The sequence below is a fragment of the Pleurodeles waltl genome, chromosome 7, assembly GCF_031143425.1.
Source record: "Pleurodeles waltl isolate 20211129_DDA chromosome 7, aPleWal1.hap1.20221129, whole genome shotgun sequence".
Taxonomy (NCBI): Eukaryota; Metazoa; Chordata; class Amphibia; order Caudata; family Salamandridae; genus Pleurodeles; species Pleurodeles waltl.
Genome location: NC_090446.1, coordinates 981,305,559 through 981,324,856, shown reverse-complemented (window position 1 = coordinate 981,324,856; position 19,298 = coordinate 981,305,559). Strand labels below are relative to the sequence as shown.

The 19,298-nt window shown below is 44.0% G+C and overlaps 1 protein-coding gene across 1 annotated transcript in view; it reads left to right on the top strand.

Moving 5' to 3' along the window:
* NPLOC4 (NPL4 homolog, ubiquitin recognition factor) overlaps positions 1–19,298 on the top strand; it is a 340,333-nt gene that overhangs the window by 162,888 nt on the left and 158,147 nt on the right. Inside the window, exon 10 of the mRNA XM_069199778.1 lies at positions 8,184–8,255. Within this exon, the coding sequence (XP_069055879.1) occupies positions 8,184–8,255 (72 nt within the window). The remainder of the gene's footprint in view (positions 1–8,183; positions 8,256–19,298) is intronic.

Genomic DNA, 19,298 nt, shown 5'->3' with positions numbered 1-19,298 from the left:
TTCTAAAAAGGGCATTTGCCACACGCCGACTGTGTGCTCCACGTTGTCATGCTCCTCCCTTTAATCTCCTTTAACCAACTCATTGGGTGACGTCATGCCCACGTGATTTTCCTTGAGTGGTGGTACTAGACGTGTAATCTCTGATTCATGTTTTCCCATTATGGTGGCCATATTGGAAAGGTCACGATCACTTCCATTACAGGTTCCCAAACAACATTAGAAAAACTGTCACTCATATGCCCAGATCACCACCAACACCCTCTACACCAGGGTCACCAAGCAAGTCACTAGAGGAATGCAAACCAGCCAGAACTCAACAGCAGACTCATCCTCGACCTCCCACACAGAACTCACATTAAACCACATCTCTGGGAACTACACTGGCTCCCACTGCACAAACACACTCAATTCAGCACACACACATTTAGGGCATTACACAACTCATGCCCCACCTAACGAACAGTTGCCTCTCCTTCCACCAACCACCCAGACACCTCCCCTCCTCAGAACTCCTACTTGCACCCATCCCAAGCATATACAGAAACAGATCAGGACGGGCATTCTCTTACATTGCTCCTAAAGAGTGAAACAACCTCCCACTCCTCAGTAGAGCCTCTTCCTCTCTTCTTGAATTCTGCAAGAAGCTGAAGACTTGGCTTTTTAATCAACCAAACTACCAGAGACAGGGCTAGGCACACACACACACACACTTTCTCAGCGCCAGGATACCCTTGTGTGTGATAGTGCGCTTTGAAAATACACATAACATTACATTCCGAAGTAGTATCTACAGTTTCAAAGACGTTGCTTCTGTTGCTCCTACTGGAAGTGAAAAAGTGACCAACTCAGTATTTTGGAGGAAGAGGTTGCTCCTTGGATACAGATACATTGAATTTTACCTGTGCCGTTTTGGGTAAGTTAGACATGCGTAACTGGAATAAAGTAGGTCTGTTGTTTTTATACATCCCAAAGGATAGAAGTGCTATCACTGGTTGTTGAGGGTTATTCCATCTTAAATCGACCAAGAACAGTTTGAGGAGTCTTCAGGACATCTGTTTTTTGATTTCTATACAGAGAGGGATCTACAAAGGCTCTCATGTTAGTTGGCTTAGAGCAGATAACACATTTTGTCTTTGTATGTTTCTGATAAAGCACCTCCTGGACTCTGTTTCAGCTGTTTTAGCACCCTGCATGCAGGCCGCATCATCCCTGTTGCAAACCTGTGTGTCCAGGTCACCATTTATAGAAATAACAGCTACCTCTGCAGTCTCGAAACTACCAGGTGGATGCTAATTAGTGACTTTATTTAGCAGTTATCTTCACCCAGGTGGCAACCAGGGAGGGAGTATTTCCTTACCGGTTCGAAATGTATTACAATTGGCTTTATAGTGATGGAGAAATGCAACTGCATCTGTTAGAGTATACAATAGAATAGCTTCACTTTCAGTATTACAGGAAAAAGGGTTCCTGGTGCCTCGTTCCTGTAGACCAGAATGGACCAGAACTCCATACAAGAACCACCTTGATGTATTTAGACAAATTCCTTTGGAAAGAGATTTTAGCTATGTAAATGCATACTAAACAGAAAAGAATGTTCAATGGCATTTGTGGCTGTAGATGCACATACTCTGCATAATTCTGCCATCTAGTGTTGGGTCCTGAGTTGTGCAAGTTGTTTTTCTTCAAAGAAGTCTTTCGTGTCAGGTCGAGTGGTGACTCCTCTTCGTGATAATGCGCTCGGCTCCATTGTTAAATTGTTTTCTCTCCATCGTTGGGATCGGCGTGTGCGCCTTTGCTCCATTTTTGACACCATTGTGGTTTGATCTTCAGTCTCACTTCAAATCCCTTCCTTCGATATTGTTTACGTTTGCGTTTTTTCCATCTGCGCTTTGACGAACAACTGTGCTAGTTCGATTCCATTTAACCAAAGCCCCTTCGGGGCACTGAACTTCGTGGCTACCTTCAATTCCACCCAGTTTTCCAGCATTGCTCAACTGGTAATGGAACAACACCTTTTCAGTTCTGCCCACGTTAGTCCGTGTGCAACTTGTGCTTGTCCCCAGGCCACAAGGATTCCGACTGTGATGTGTGCAAGTCTTTCTGATCTAGACACACTTCGGGATCGTAGTACTTGTCGCCTCGAGATGTCTTACAGTCACCGATGACACTCCCGACATATTCAGTGAGGAGCATGCCCAAGAGCAGCCATCCATTGAAGAAGAAGCCTTCTCTCTCGATTAAAGCTCCGGCTTTGAGCTCAAGATTGATCTCAAAATGGAGGCCATTACACCAGCTTACCCTGTGAGTAGGGGGCCCCCGCCCTCCAGCCCAGGCCAACCAAAAATCCTTTGGCACTTCTTGTTGCAGAATCTGAGTTCTTCAGTCCACCACTGCTGTCTGGCCATGGTCGGCAACGGAAAAACGATACGGATGCCCTGCCCTTGAACCCGGAGCAAAATACACGTTTGAAGGTGAAACCTTTGGCATCTACCTTCTTGGACCGAGATCAGCAATCGGCATTGTCTCGACCTTCGGTTCTGACCTGGCAGTCGACTTTGACCACCATCACGCAGACAACACCTTCAAGCCGAAAACATCAAAATCGAGCTCAAAGCCTGCTCCTGATGCATTGGTGGAACCTATTCTATATACGCTGCAAGAAAAATTAGAAACTGCAGAAAAAGATCCAGATCCACTTTGGGACATGAGGAATCCTTCCTAAGGCTTCCTCCCCTCCACCACCGAAAAGGAAGCTTACCTTTGAAGAGGCGCTGGACATGCCTGTCCCCCATAAAAGGAAGACTGTTCACAAGGTTACCAGCCCTGCCTCCCATCTATGTCCCTCACCTCCTCCACCGTCTTCTCCTCCACCATTACCGGGCTCTCCTTTACCATCGCCTCTTCCAGGAGACCTGCTAGATATTTCACCTTAGGCGTTACACACTCCTATACTGGTGAGCATGGGAGTGCCACAAAGAGATGATCCCAGGGACATTTGTGACACAGATCCCCATGCTGATACGGACCTGATCTTTATCCTGCTTGCCTGTCTCCTGTGCGGATGCTACCTCATATCCATAAGTTATAGCTAGGGCTGCAGCTTTTCACAATGTAGAGCTACATAAAAAGCCACTAGAAGATGCATTCCTCTTTGATACGCTGTCCACGACACATAGGGCTACCCGGTATCTACCTACGTTAAAAGGTATGCTTCGGCATACCAATGACATATTTGAAGATCCTATTAGAGCTAGGGTTGTGACACCTAGGGTAGATAAAAAATATAAACCTGCCCTATCTGACCTTGTTTTCATTAAGGGACGGCTGCCACCAAACTCATTAGTTGTCACCACAGCACACGAGTGAGCCAGCTTCCAAGCTACAGCAGACACCAGCCTCCAGACAAGGAGATCAAAAGAATAGATGCTGCAGGAAAAATAGTGGCAGCACAGGCTGCAAACCACCGGCACATTGTCAGTTTCCAAGTTCTCCTAGCACACTATTATCACACCTTCTGGAATGAAATGGAAGAACAACTTAAGTATCTCCTAGAGGAACATAGAAAACGTGGTCAGCAGTTAGTTTCTGAGAGCTAAATAATGTCAAATACCTCCATACAGTGTCCACTAGATTCTGCAGACACCGCAGTAGGGGGAGTAAATATTAGTATTTTACTCAGGTGTCCCACCTGGCTCAGAATCTCTGAATTTAAACCTGAAGTCCAGCAGGCTGTATTGAGTATGCCTTTTGACTAGGAACACCTTTTCGGTCCGTAGGTGGACTCTACTTTAGAGAAAATAAAGGACACTGAGGTGGCAAGAGCCATTCGAGCGCTTCAGACACTTGCTTCCCGTGGGACTTTTTGTTGCCCAGCTTACTGTGGAGCCTACAAACCTACCTCTTCAGAGGAATCCACATCCCAACAAAAACAACCTTAAGGCTCCTACTCAGAGGGCTATTACCATGGCATCTTTAGAGGTAATAACACCAAAGGTAGAAATAAGAGTGCCTCTCCCTTTGGAGCCACACTCTCCACCGTGCAGTGACTACCCTATCCTACCCCTATCACATAACACCCATCGTGGGCAGACAACAGCGTTTCCTTCCAACCTGCCATTCCACCAAAACAGGCAAGCGAGTATTAGCCATTCTCCAACATGGCTATTGTCTGGAGCTCATTACTACACCCCCCAATATTTCACCTCTCACTCACAGGCTAACACAGGAACACCAAACATTACTCAAGCCAGAAGTTCAAGCTTTCTCAAAGGGGCTATAGAACCTCTATCTCCTCAACATCAGGGCTCAGGGGTATACTCTGTGTACTTCCTGATCCCCAAAAAGGACAGGTCTTTAAGGCTAATCTTGGAGCTCAGACCCTTAAGCAAATAAATTCTATCAGATCACATCCACATGGTCACTTTACAGAACATCATTCCACTTTATCAACAGGCCAACTTTATGGCTACACTAGACCTAAAGGATGCATACTTCCACTTACCAATACAACCAGCTCATCACAAATATCTAAGGTTTGTCATAGTAGGCAAACATTTGCAATTTAAAGTTTTCGGATTCTGGGTCACTACTGCACTCCGAATGTTCACCAAATGCTTAGCAGTGGTAGCAGCTCATCTACGCAGACAAAATATCCTCGTATTACCTTATCTGGATGACTGGTTTATTGAAGCCTGCACTCATCATCAGTGCCTGCAACACACTCAGACGGCAATACATATTTGCCACAGTTTAAGGTTTTCTTTCAACATTCCCAATTCTCACCTGCATCCATTGCAGGTTCAGCCATAATTAGAGGCAAACCTAAATGCAAAGATAGGATTAGCCTACCCCTTTCCTGCACAAATTTAAAACTTTCAGGCAATACTGCCCGAATTTCAAACCAACCAGCAACTCACAGTGAGGATGGTCATGCGTCTTTTAGGAATTATAGCTTCTTGCAGTGCTATAGTTCCCCAGGCACGATTACACATGTCACTTACAAGAGTGCCTAGTTCGACAATGGTCTCAATCACAGGGTCATTTGAAGGATCTAGTATTGATAGACCGCCATGCTCGCTGCTCTCTGCAAGAAAGGGCTGCCTTTCCTCGATCCTGTTCCACACATCACTCTCACAACAGAAGCATCACAGATGGATGGGATGCACACCTATAGGACCACACAGTGCAGGGCCTCTGGGATGCAAAGCACCAATCTCTCCACATCAGCTACCTATAGCTGCAGCTGTACACCTAGCATCAAAAGCATTCCTACTTCACCTGACTCGTAAGGTTATCGTAGTCCGGACGTTATGACAGCCATGTATTACCTACAAAAATAGGGGAGGACACTGTCTCCACAACTATCTTACCTGTCTCAGACCATCTTGAATTGGGCTTTACATCACAACGTTCATCTGTTAGCGGAATACCTTCTGGGAACAGACTTGTTTGCAGACCTGCTCATCAGGATGCAGCAACAAGTCCACAAATGGGAACTCCACACACAAGTCCTCCTTCCATTCATTCACAGGTAGGGGTTCCCTCAAATACATCTTTTTGCAACCCCAGAAAACTCAGAATGCCCAACTTTTGCCTCCAGGTTCCCGCACCCACCATCCAAGGGCAATGCACTATTGATGAGTTGGTCAGGGATATTTGCCTATGCTTTTCAACCTCTCCCTCTTCTTCCATTTCTAGTTCGGAAGCTCAGGCAAACTTCTCGAACAATGATCCCAGAAGCTCCCACATAGTCTCATCATCCCTAGTTCACATCACTGCTTGACTTTTCTGTGGTTCCACAACCAATTTAGCTCCTGAAGTCATAGAGTTTGGTTACCTTAACTTAGCACCAGAATGTATTAACATTCTTAAAGAGGCACTTACACCCCCCACTAGAGCTTGCTATTCAGTGTAGCGGAAAGTGTTTGTCTCCTGCTGTCATACAAAAACAAATTGACCCCTTCAAAGCAACAGCGCAAAACATTCTCTGCTACCTACTTCACCTACTTCACCTACTAAAGGCTGGGTTAGCGTTCACATCTATAAGGTTACATCTTGCTGCAATGGGCAGCCTATCTCCAAAACAGACAACACCTTTTTCTGTATAAGATCCAGGTCATTAAAGCCTTTATGGAGGGTTTCAAAGGAGTTCTTCCACCACGAGTTCCACCTGCACCTTCCTGGAACCTCAGTATTGTCCTTATATGACTCATGGGTCCCCCTATTGAATCCCTAGACATGCCCCCTTCAGTTCCTCTCTTGGACGGTGGCATTTGTAGTCGCTATCACTTTACTAAGATGTGTTAGTGATCTCCAGGCTTTAACCTTGGAAGATTCTTTCTTCCAAATAGATAGAGACAGAGTAGTTCTTTAGTTCTTCGTACCAACCCTAAATTTCTCCCTAAAGTGGTGTCTCAATTCCACTTCAATCAGTCAATCAAATTATCAGTTATTTTTCCCCACAACTAGATTCTGTTGCAAAAAGAGCTCTTCATACATTAGATGTTAAAAGAGCACCCATGTTCTTTATTGATAGGACTGAAACCTTCATAATGTCTAAACAAATTGTTATTGCTTTTTCGCCTCCACACAAAGGCAACCCTGTATCCAAATCAGGCATAGACAGATGGATAGTGAAATGCATACAGACTTGTTATGTTAAGTTTAAAAGACCTTTGCCTGTTCCTCATGGAGCACACTGTACTCTAGAGGGGAAAGAAGCGTCCATGGCCTTTTTAGGAAACATTCCCATTGCTGACATATGTAAAGCACCTACGTGGTCCACATGACACACTTTTTTTCCAAAAAATATTTTGTATGTTTTAGCACACCACCAAGCCAATGTAGGACCGGCAGTACTACGTTCCCTTTTCCAAACAACTTCAACACCTATGGGTTAGCCTCTGCTTCTGAGGGCAACTGCTTTACAGTCTTCGCAGAGCATGTGTATTCACAGCCAAACATGCTATTGAACGGAATGTGTTACGTTCCCTGTAAGCATCTGTTCGTTGCATGTAGTGTACATGAGTGATTCACATGCACCTACCCTCCTCCCCGGAAACCAGTGGCCGTTGTAGTTTCTTCCATGTTCTATTTTCACTATATTTACATTTATCATGGTCATCGCATTACTTACACGTACTCTACACTTCTTTCTCACCCACCTATTCGAAAACAATCTAACATTAAAGTTGGTACCCATGCGAATTATCACCAAGGGGTGGAATCACTCGACCTCGAGACTTGGCAGACTTCTTTGAAGAAAAACAACTTGCACAAATCTGGACCCAATACTAGGTGGCAAGAGTATGCAGAGTATGTGAATCTTCAGCACTACATGCCACGAACAGATGCTTACAGGTTAAGTAACATATTCCTTATTGAAACAGTTCTGGGTGTTAAGATTTCTGACCACAGGAGCATGCCATAAACTGTAGACATAGGTCTTTATAGAGGTATCCAAGACATTGGATGCTGTAGTTTTAAATAGAGAATTAGTTACAAATAGAAATAAGGTGTTTCTTGGGTTTTGAGATTATGAATCTGAGGAAAGTACTTAATAGATCATTATTAATTTATGAAAGGAGCTTTTAACTAATTCGTGAATACAAGTCCCTATTTAGCCTATCTTTTTTAAACCTGTAATTGTCTTTCTTGTAAAGGTCTGAAGCTGTTTCAACCTTCTGATGTTCTCTACATTTTGATCCTAGAAACTGTTGTTCACGCACCCAAGAAATGTTTGCTTGTCTTTGAACTGATGGTTGTTTGCATCATATGTTTAGACAATTTAATTTGCCCATGATTAACCCATTTCAATTTTTGCTATTGTTGATATTTGGCCCAGATATTTGTCTGCAACCGCCTTCTGGTTTGGTAGTGAATATTAATCCACTGTCAGTCTTTATTAGCCCATGATTTCTTTGTTCTCATCCCCTTGTTGATATTCAAACATAGCTGATGTCCAATAAAATGCCACATTTTCCTTCATTGTAATTTGCCTTCTGTGTAGCCTCTATGGTATGTTTGGAAAACATGCAATATTTCCATTGACCCTCTGCCTCTGTGCTCTTTTGCTTGTGGCAAAACATCCAATTTGAATCATATTCAATGTTTTATGACTTTAAGATGCTGGCAATGTGACATTTACACCTTTTTATAAAGTCTTCCTTGATTTGTTTGCACAGGTTGGTTGGATATTTACTGATCTCGTTTCAGAAGACACTCGAATAGGTACTGTTAAATACAGCAGAAACAAGGTAAGCAAAGGATTTCATTGTACTGAACTGTTGTGTGAGTACCATGCAGAACTCCTTAATGAGAAAAAGCTAAGTATGTTAACTCTGTAACATATGTTGGGAAGAAAACTGACCTTTCACTGAAACCATCCACCCAGAGAAATGCTCTTCGATACTGTCCATGGAACTCCCCTGCGCACATCTTCACTGTCCTTCTCACGCTTCTCCTGCACAAGAAAGGGCTGTCACTCAGTAAACTGTGTACATCTCGTATGTAGTTCCATACTGCATAACTCCATGTACTTCAGTATGGGAACTGGTGGTGAATTCCTACACAAAGAAGCAACTGTGCTTTTTTGGCTGGCACCATATAAAAACACAAAATAAGCAAAAGACATTTGCTTGGAACGTTTCAGAACTCTTTACTAATGTTAAAAAAGAAAAATGAGAGATTAAAACTGCTTAAAGTGGTCTTAGTCCCATCCTAATGAATTAGTCCACTTCCTGCTTTACTTATAATTCCGTAGTTGACAGAAGTTTAAATGCTGTGAATGTTCTTCAGGATGATCATGAGAAATGACTTTTCCTGCCCACCCGCGCTTAGTAGATCCATCTGCAAAATACACATATTGCGTACTTTTCTTTTGAAATGCCATTTTTGTAACCACTTTAATACACAATTGATGTTACGAGGAATAAAAAAAGGTTATTTTTTTACCAATCAAATTGTCCTTGTGGCTTTGGATGTTGAAAGTGAATCAGCTTATAAATTTGAACTTGATCGATTATTATTATTATTTTTTTTTTAAACTCTTCTCATTGTTTCTTCTTGACATCAAGCAATGCACCCAGCATTTTCACAGTACTATGCATGTGATTTCAAGTTCAAACTCCCCAGGTCCCCCTGTGAAGTGACCCGAACTTCCCCCTAGATGTATTCATTCGTTATACTCTCTGATACAGCCACAGCCAATAATGTACCCATGTTGTGGCTGAATCTGTAATGGATATGCCATTTCCCCCAAACCTTAACAAATTTTCTAGGGTCAACCTCGTCCCTTCATACCCCATCTTTTCTGCATACATGATTCGGTTCATGCCCTCCTTCCACACATGTTTTGTAGGGGGCTGTGCTGGACCCCACTTCCGGGTCACATTCCTTTTCCCTACAGTAAATCTAAACATAAAAAATAACAATTGCCTCTTGGGAAGGTCTACATCTTAGGTATACCCAGATTAGCAGTTAGGGCATCCTCGGCATGTCTACTTCAAGCCAGCTTCCATTTCCTAGTAAATGGGCTAGATGTACGAAGCCTTTTTACTTTCGCAAATGTCCCCATTCGCAGAATCAGGCAAGTACAAAGGCATGTACAGGGCATCCCTTTCTTATAACAAATCGTAGTGGTATGTATGAATATTTTGCAACCAAAATGTGGTTGCAAAACATTTGCAATTTACCACCAGCTTTAAGTTGGTGGTAACCCTTCTCCTTCGTGAATGTTAATAAAAACAATGGACCACTGCCTGCTCTTAAAAAAAATTAAAATAATGTTTTTTTCTTTTAAAGACATCCAGTTTTCTTTTAAGGAAAACGGTCTGCTTTAAAAATAAAAAAAAAATAAAAAAAGATTACTTTAAAAGCTGTGACAGACATGGTGGTCTGCCGATCCCAGAAGGCCACCATCCTTGTGATTTTTGCAATTCCCAGTGGGCCACAACCAAGGTGTACCTCAGTAATATTCGTGAGGTAGGTCTGCTTGCAACCCACTGGCAATCACAATATGTGTGAAAGACACATTTGTACATTGTTGTTTGCGATTACCAAATAACAAATTTAAATAAATTGCTATTTGGTAAGTGCTAATGATTACCTGTGTACATCTGACCCCAAGTCTTCACAGTAGGCCTGCATCCTGGGCAGTTCCACAAAGTGTGCAGAGGTGTACCGTCCCCTGTGATACATTGTAAGCAATTGGGATCAGCTGCCGTTCCCCCATTTTAAACAAATTGCTCCTATGGTAATATTCCCGATGCAGGATATTGAACTGTATCAGTCTCAGTCTGGTTTTAATGGGAACCTCCATATGGTGCATTAATGCCACCTCCCAATCAATGTCCCTCTTGACCCCTAAATCTGACACCTCTCAGGTCATCATGGATATTGTTGATTATAACCCAATATAACTGGGATATCGATTTACAAGTTATTGCTTCACCCAGCACCCCGCTTTCCTATAGGCTGTGTTCAGGGATCTCTATCCTAAAAATAGCGTCTGCCCTGAGGTCACTGAAAATATTAAAATGTTTAGATAGGTGCAAGATCATATTCTAGCTGCATGTCCTCAAATTACGTTACCTCCCCTCCGCCATAATGTCTCAGAAGGTTTCTATTCCAATCCCTTCCCAATTGTCGGAAGCCTGTCAGTTTAACTACTTCTTTTATGTTGTTGAACCTGCTTTTGAACCCGGAACTATGAAGCCCTTAAACAAAAAATAGGAATTGTTACATGCTATGGTATGTCTCTCCGATTTTATGTATTAATGCTATACGATACAGGGAGCTGGAACAGTTAAACCAGGAAGTTGGGCACCCAGGATTTGGAACGGCATTCTGTGCAGCAATACATATCACAACCATTCAAGCTTGTGCTAATTAATTTTTTTTGACTCAAATTATTTTTTGACAGCCAATTTCAGGCAGTATTACCCAAACTTAGTTTATGTTCTTTACAAAGAAGACAATTTCATATTAATTAAAATGTGACTAAATTAAGGAAAATGAAGAGAAAAACCTTCACAAACTGTTTGAAAGGAAAAGTGAGAGAAAAGAGCAGTGTAACAAGATGAGCTGCAATGTACAGATTTTGGAAGACTAACACTCTTGACGAGGAACACTCATCCAGAATTCTATCTTGCCCTTCCAGTGGCATTTGTTCTAGTTCTTTTCTTTTTATGTACAAACTAAGAATCCTGCTCTATATGCAATCAGTGCTTTTTTTTCCCCACCGGGTAGAGGTGCAGGAACATTGCTTTTAATTTTAGTGGTTATTCCCATGCAATAAAACAAGGGTTACAGGAGTTTAACTTTTCCTTGCTGGCCTTCTGTCAGTACAAGGTATACCTACTGGTGACCTACTGAAGTAAGAAAAATAGTTCCAGCAAGCTGTAATTACAACAGGGAAAGAGCTTCATGTCTGACTTTGGGCTTCCAGTCAACTAAGCATCCAGTTCACTACGATTGAAAGCTTGATTTGCCCAAGGCAATAAGGTGTGAATACCAAAGTATGTATCCACATTTTCAGTAAGCACAAAGGTCAGATCTCTGATGCTGAAAGAGAGGTGACATTTGGCCAACCTTTCTGAGTAAAGCCTATTTAAATGACAGAACCATTTTGTAGATGGTTCCCCTACTGTTATCTGGGGTGCATGACCATCTTGGTAAATTTGTGCAGCCACAGTTGCATTGAAAATTGTGGTATGCCAGTGGATCAAGTAGGGCAAAATAATTGATTTCAAGAAAATAACAGAATCAGGGCTAAAAAGCAAATCAGTTGTTGTAGGATCAGCCATCTAACCTGCCCTTCCTTTCTTCAATGGGGTGCTTTTAGTAGTGTGACCACGTGCTGAAAGTTCAGACTATAGACAGGACCCATGGTCCATTACACTGGATTGGTCCAGAGCACGAGGAAAAGTGGTGAGAAAGCTGCACATAGAACTTTGTAAAAGGGGATGGGGGTTTCCAACATTTTTAGAATGAGTGGGTAATATTGAGTTGGCAGGGGAGAAAGTCTGAGGATTGGAGGGGTTTCAGGAGGTGGAGCACAGTAGCCAGGAAGAAGAGGATGCAGAAATGCAGCAAGCACTAGGAAGAGAGAGTTGTAACTTGAGTGAACATACAGGAGAGGAGGTGCTAAGGGAAAAATGGGGGTGCTGGAATGATATTACTGTAAGTAAAAAGGGCTAACAAGAAAGTGCCTTGAAGACCGTGCCGTAAAAAGATGGTGCAGAGTGGTGAAAATGGACTCTGCAAGAGGCTGAGAGTGCTAGGAACAGTACATGTATTTGCAAGATTTACAGTGTGCGGACACTGAAGAGGTGTATGGAAAGAGCTTTGTAGGAAACTGGCCCTTTATGTGGTATGTGAATACCATGTAAAGGGTCCTGGGGTTCCCCAGTGAGTGGACAGGGCTTGTTGTGCAATCCTATAGTGATCTATTTAGGGGTAGTGTGGTCGAGCAGCCTTAGGCTTAACACAGAGGAGTGTAAGACATCTACAAATACACACAATAGTCAATAAATGAGACACACAACTCAAGGAGACCCACACCAATTTATCAAATAGCAACTATACATATATATGTTTAGGCATCAGCGAAAAAACGTTCAGGTAAGTATGTTTTTAAATAGGATTTGTTTTCACTTTAAAAAGTGGACACTGCAGTTTCGGAGTTCATCAATGTTATCCTATGGGAAGAAAAACACGTTCTGCAAACAGGTAGAGTACAGCGACTCACAAGACCATTCTCCTATGGTTAAGGTGAGTAGTGGGCAAAGTCCAAGGCAGCACCCACAGTACAACCCTCCGTGCAAAGCAGCGTTGGGTGCCCAATGCTTTCCTATGAAGATTGGTCACTGCGAAAAGAGGCTGCAGGCTCTGGCCAGGAGACCATTCGGGCTGAACCAACAGTGGGGCTCAGGCCTTAGGATGCTTGGGAACAGGTAGGCACCTTTTGTCCTCTTTCTCCCCTGCTCAGGGGTGACTGGCGCAGAAGTGTCCTTAGGTGTCAGGTTTTTCTGACTGGAGCGGTTGTGGTAGATGGGGGCTGCGTGCAGAGGCTGCAGATGACATCGAGGAGTCCAGGAGGGGTGAAAACACGTTGGACTCTGCAGGCCTGGGAACCTTGCTGGTACCAGTGGTCCACGTCAGCTCAGGTCAGAGACGGTGGGTGCAGTGGTGACTTCAGGTGTCAGGTTTTAGTGGTTTCAGAAGCTTCAGAATCCATTCTTTTGGAGTTTGTTGGAGAACAGGTCAGCTGTTCACAGGAGGTCTTGAGTGTTTTTCGAAGGCATGCTGTCCTCCCTGGTTTCTGGAGTCACACCTGCAGGACGAGTCGACTGGTGCCGATTTAGACGAGGGATGCTGACAGGCAGGCGGGGTTGGTACCAGGTCAGCTTCTTCTTTTCTCCTTTTCTGCTGTCTCGGCTCTTCTGTGTCCTTGGTCTTCTTATGTCATCAAGATCTGCTTCTCTGTTGCCAGGGGCTCCCCTAAATACTTAAATTAGGGGCCGTTAGCGTTGTGTAGGGTCATAGTCAATGGACTGCGGACCCTAGGGGTCACTACGCTCCCTATATGACCACTTCCTGTGGGAAGTGGGCATAACCTTGTCCCAGAAATTCTAGGTATGCCAACTCAAAGATGGCTACAGTACTAGCTGGGGCGGGAGTGTGGAAGCAGGGGGCAGCAGGGGCGGGGTGGCATGCATACCTGTTTACCTTACTTTCCCACCTTTCCAGGTGCTCTGGACTGTGAGGCGGATGGGAGTGAGGGGTTGGGGATGTCTCCCCATCCTTTGAGGGGAGCCAGATTTGCATTTCAAAGGCAGCATCCCTTTGAAGTTTGCGGTCTTAGGAAGGCTAATGGACAATCAGCAGGTCATCCTGTGTGGGTGTCACACCCTCTTCCCGGAACAGCGACTCTGGTTGCAGGCTGGCAGAAATTGAGCACACCAGAAAGCTGGTAGTGTTTTCAGGGGGCACTTCTAAAGTGCCCTCTGGGTGCACCTATTGCTAAATCCAACACTGGCAACAGTATGGGTTCACCAATTCGAGATGTTTGACACCAAACATCCCTATTTTTCAGTGAAGCCATCATGTAGCTGGGAAACTCATAGACCAGTGTCCTGCATGTGTCTTTAAAAACCCTTCTCTGGTCAGTTACTATGTCTGAGAATTGGCATAGACATAGCAGGGGCATATCTGCTTTTGCAGATATGCCCTCACATCTAATATTATGCCACCTGCCTTGGGGCTGTAATACTTGCTGTAGGAGTAACTTGCATATATTGCATGCAGTCTTAGTGGGCATGGCACACCGGCTGTGTACCATGTTGTGTTTTCACTTTTGTCTGCACCAAGACACGCAGCCTGAAATGGCAGCCTGTCATGTGCTTGGTGAGGGGTCTCTTATTTTTGCACAATTCGTGCTGCAGCCCTTAATGACCCTCTTTAGCACCTTAGGCCCTAGGTACCAGGGGTACCATTTACTAGGGACCTACAGAGGGTGCTAAAGAGTTTGCCAATTGGACAGTTTTGGGGAAAAGAACACTGGCACTGGGGATCTGGTCAATGTTGCATCAAAGAACCAGGCAAAAAAGTGTGTGGGGGGGGGGGGGGGGTACTGCAACAAAAACCCAGTTCCCTACAACCTTTTATAGTGAGAAGGGCTAAGAGAGTAGAAGCCAAGAAGAGAATGTGAAAAAATGAGGTCTCAATAAGAGTGCCAGGGGCTAAGGGATGCATGTAGGATATCAGTGAAGTGCAAAGAAAGAGAATTTGTTAAAACGTAAATGGAGGGAAAGCGGAGAAGGGGGTGGGTAGATAGTGTCGGATGTAGAGGTAGTTTTTTTGTGGACTATGTAACTTGTGCAGAGCATGCTTGATAAGGAAACTGTATCAACAGAGTGTTTTTGGAAATGTGTTGGAGTGAAGGGGCAATGGATAGGGATAAAGAAAGAATGGGGAACAAAAGGATGGGACTGAGTGTATGGGTGGGAAGAAGGTGGGTAGGTATTTGGAAGTGAAATATACTATGGCAACTTATACAGGGCCAGTGAGTATGGGGACTAGGTGGAGACGTTTCAGGAGCTTGAAAGATAGTGTAGAAGTGGGGCTCAGTGAAAGTTAAAGAGGATGTTCAAATGGGGTCTCCCTGTGCCTGTTTTCCCTAATTTAAAACAGCTCTTGTTAATACTGCACTGCAGTTGCAGACATATTTTTCGTCAGTGCTGTTAGCGTTGCACTGTAATGGCCTCTGCAATTGTGCCCATTTTGTGTTTGCCCTGGGATTCTTCTTTTTTAAGGTTTGTCTCCCATTTTGGAAATGCTGCATTAAACATCCTCGTACCTAAGCATTGATGTACTGGCAGTGCCAATGTGAGAAAGTGAGTTTAATTGTTCTAAATCCAAGATCACTGACCATAATTCAGGCTGTTGTGTTTTCTCCATGTTTTCTATAAAAGCACCAGCCCTCTGTTACTTTGCATGTGTCTGCGAGTTGGCTGATTCTCTGTCATTTTTGTTAAGGTAGTCCCATAGGAGCCATGTAGGTACTTCTTAAAGAGACATTTTGAGGCCTAACAGTGCAGTAAAGTTACAGAGTTTTAAAACATGAAAAGTGGAATACAAAGTTCAGAGGTCCTTTTGTATGAGTTGGGTTTTTGTTCAAGGTTCCACCTTCATGGAACCAGTATTACTGTTGTTAATCCCCTTTAAAACTGTAATTGTTATGTTCCCTTTTTTTTTCTGAAACACAATCTCTTCATAAAGATCTCCTCACATTAGCAATAAAACAGCTGGAGGAAAAAGACCCTGCTGATTAAATTTGTGTTTTTAATTTGTTGCGAAAAAGAGCAGGAGCAGTTACTGACTGTGTAGGAAGCTGGCTTTCTATGTAATGTACCAATGTAGAGGTACACCTTGCAGATGGTCCAGTCGACCTTTTTTGGCTTACAGGGTGTAAATTAACAATCCCAAATGCTCCCTTTGTGGTAGTGTGGGCAAGCAGTTCAGGCTTATCAGAGGATAGTGTTAAGCGTTTGTTGTACACAGAGTCAATAAATGAGACAGACACTCAAGAAGAAACTCGAGATCAATTAACAAAACTAACACAGATTTTTATATAATTTTAGACACTGATATCATCGGGTTTCGGGTAAGTACTTTGGAGTTATGAATTTGTACAATAGACAAAAATACTGAAATAACGGTTTTGAGGCAGTCGCCTTAAACGTAGTAATGTTGTCCTGTGGGAGTAACATACACTGCCTAGGGATACTTGCAATGTAGTTAGAGTTGATCTTCTGGGCTTAGGGTAAGTAGGGGCCGAGATTCTTAGAACCACCAGTAGTTTTGGGTTACCTGCTCTGATGTGTTTGGGTGCAGAGGTGCTGGTCATACAGATAGCCCTGCGCGCTACCGCTGAAGTCAATGAAAAAACATGTAAGAAGAAAAGGCTGCAAGTGGGGACACGGGGGGACCAGTTCGGCAGAACTCAGTAGAGAGCTTCGCTCTTGAGGATCTCTGGTGCAAGGGTGCACCGTCGATAGGCTCGGACACAGGCTGCGGGGCTCAGGTGCAGAGGTGTTTTGCCTGGCGGTCACTTGCTTTGGAGGCTCTCGCTGTTCTTGGATGACCTGAAGAGAGGAAGAAAACAGGGCAACAGGGCCACTCTTGATGAAGCCCTTGTGTATCCTGAAGTCCGTTGTTAGTAGGTCGGTGTTGGTTTGGTTGTTGTCAGTACTGGATATGCAAGGCTGATGAAGAGGGGTTCAAGGAACATCTTCAGCGCACTATTTCCCTCCTCCCCGACTTGGACTTTATGCTCAACATACAAAAGTCTCATCTTTCACCCATGTGGAGGCTGACCTTCGTTGGAGCAGTACTGGATAGTACCACATGAAGGCTTTTCCTCTTCCACATAGAATTCTGGTTCGAGATCTCATTCTAATGTTTTGGATCCTGATTCTGCAAGTCCTGTGCCTCCTGAGTCTGATGATCAGATGCATCCTGCCGATGTCACACACCATATGATGGGTCTGTGTCCTTCATTGGTTTCTAAAAAAGCAATGGCTCGAACACCAGGAGAGCCTATCAGCTCAGGTGCAGATCTTAAAGCCACTCCTTACAGGTCTGCACAGGTGAATGTGCCACTACAACCTGCTGGTGGATAGACCCTTCAGTTCTCTGCAGATGCAAGGTACCATAGTCATGGGCACATTCATCTTAGGCTATACATCCTTGAGCCCCCCAATAGCTGGTCCCTCCTTATTGGCATCAATTGAACACTAATAAGGTGGCCCTTTTCTTTCAGGAAAGAATAATGCGCAACTACTCCTCTTTCTCCAGTGACCCTAAAATGGCGATCTCCTGCCTCAGCAATCCCTCTGCTGACCCTCCAGAATGCACCCTTTCGGTCTTTTCACCCTTTCCTGTATTCAATGTTAAGGACCTTCTACATTCTGTAAAATCTGTCTCACCATTGGACCATTACACGTCCTCTATCAAGGGTCCGATGTCATTGCTGCAGTACTGACAGAAGTACTTAATCTCTCGTTATCCCATAGGCAATGGAAACATGCTGTCATCAAGCCACTCCTTAAGAAATACAACCTAGATCCCTCTAACCTGAGCAACTTAAGACCAGTCTCTCTGCTACCTGGAGTCTGTAAATTATTGGAGAAATATGTTAACAAGCACCTTTCTAGCTTTCTCAAATCGTAATCGCCGTTAAATCCCAACCACATGGGCTCCTCCCGCTGCACAGCACAGAAACAGCACCACTGACTGTGCTGAAGAAGCTTAGAAGCATTCTTGATCAAGGACACTCGGCAGCTATCATTTTGTTAGGCCTCAGCTCTGCCTGTGACAAAGTAGACAACCCTACTCTTTTGCCTACTCTCTTGCAGAGGATCTCTAAAATCGGTGTCTGGGGCAAAGCCCTTGATTGGCTTGCCTCCTTTCTGCAGAATCGCTTCTTTCAGGTCCAGCATCAATCTTTTGACAGCCTCCCTGAACCCCACTTTATTCAACCTTTACTTGAGCGTTTTCTATCTATACACCAGCGACACTCAGCTGTCAATTTCTCCAGATGTACGCTCTTGTCATTCATCTCTGACCTTCTTCCTTCAGGAAGTAGCCAGTTGGATGTCGGACTGTAAACTGAAGCTTAATGAGGACAAAATGGAGATTATGCTATTGGGTAACAATTGTAATTATTCTGCCTTGAGCCTCCTCCCAGGTTATCTCAGTAATCTGCCTAGTCCCAAAGAGTCAATAAAGAGAACTTGGCATGTGGCTCGATACTGGCGTAACTATGGATCACCATGCAAAATGCTTTCCGCTAGCTGTTATGTCACACTGAAAGTGTTGCGGAAGGTTCTCCATCTTCTCCTGTTACCGCTATATGAATTGTTGTTCAGGCTCTTGTGTTAGCCCACCTTGACTATGGCAATCTGTCGATCTTCATCCTATTATCAGGAAGCTGCAAACGGTACTAAATGCTGATGCACGCCTGCTGATACATCCCTAATCATGTGCCAGCCTCCAAGCCCCTGAGAGACTTACACTGGCTTCCGGTGGAATGCCAAATACAGTTTAAGGCCCTCTGCATTATACACAGGGCTGTAAACAACAAAGACCCTTCCCTTCTACGTTATTTAGCCTGTCCCTATCTTCCGGAGAGAGCTCTTTGTTCATTATTTGCTCATTTACTGAAGGTCCCCAGGGTCTACAGGTCTCGCTGGCTTTGCCATTGGAGTTGCGCATCTTGGAGCACAAGCTACCTTTTTGTAAAGCCCTGAAGACCTGGCTTTTTGACATCTGACTCCTGTAGCTACCTTTCTGTTAAGCCCTGAAAACCTGGCTTTTTGACATCTGACTCCTGTAACCATCCCCGACCTTTTATTGTCTTGGGCAGCACTGGGTGGCCTCTGGGTAGCCATGCACTATATAAGACTTCTAGAATAGAATAGGCTAGAGAGTCCATTTGGGCGCTTCAGTGGCACAGCCTTTGGGGGGTGTCTTATACCTTTTTCAACATGCAGACTTGGGTCTTCCCAAAGGGAACCCATAGTCTGCCATGTATTGTACCATTCACAGGTACACATACACACAGTACATGCATTATATACACGCACCACACAGCACTGTATCCTTCATGTGCCATACCACTCACAGGCACACATACATCCAGCACATATATTTACCACGCACGGCACAGCGCTACAACTTTCATGTATTGTACTGTTCACAGGTACACACGTGTGCATAGTAAATGCACCTGCATT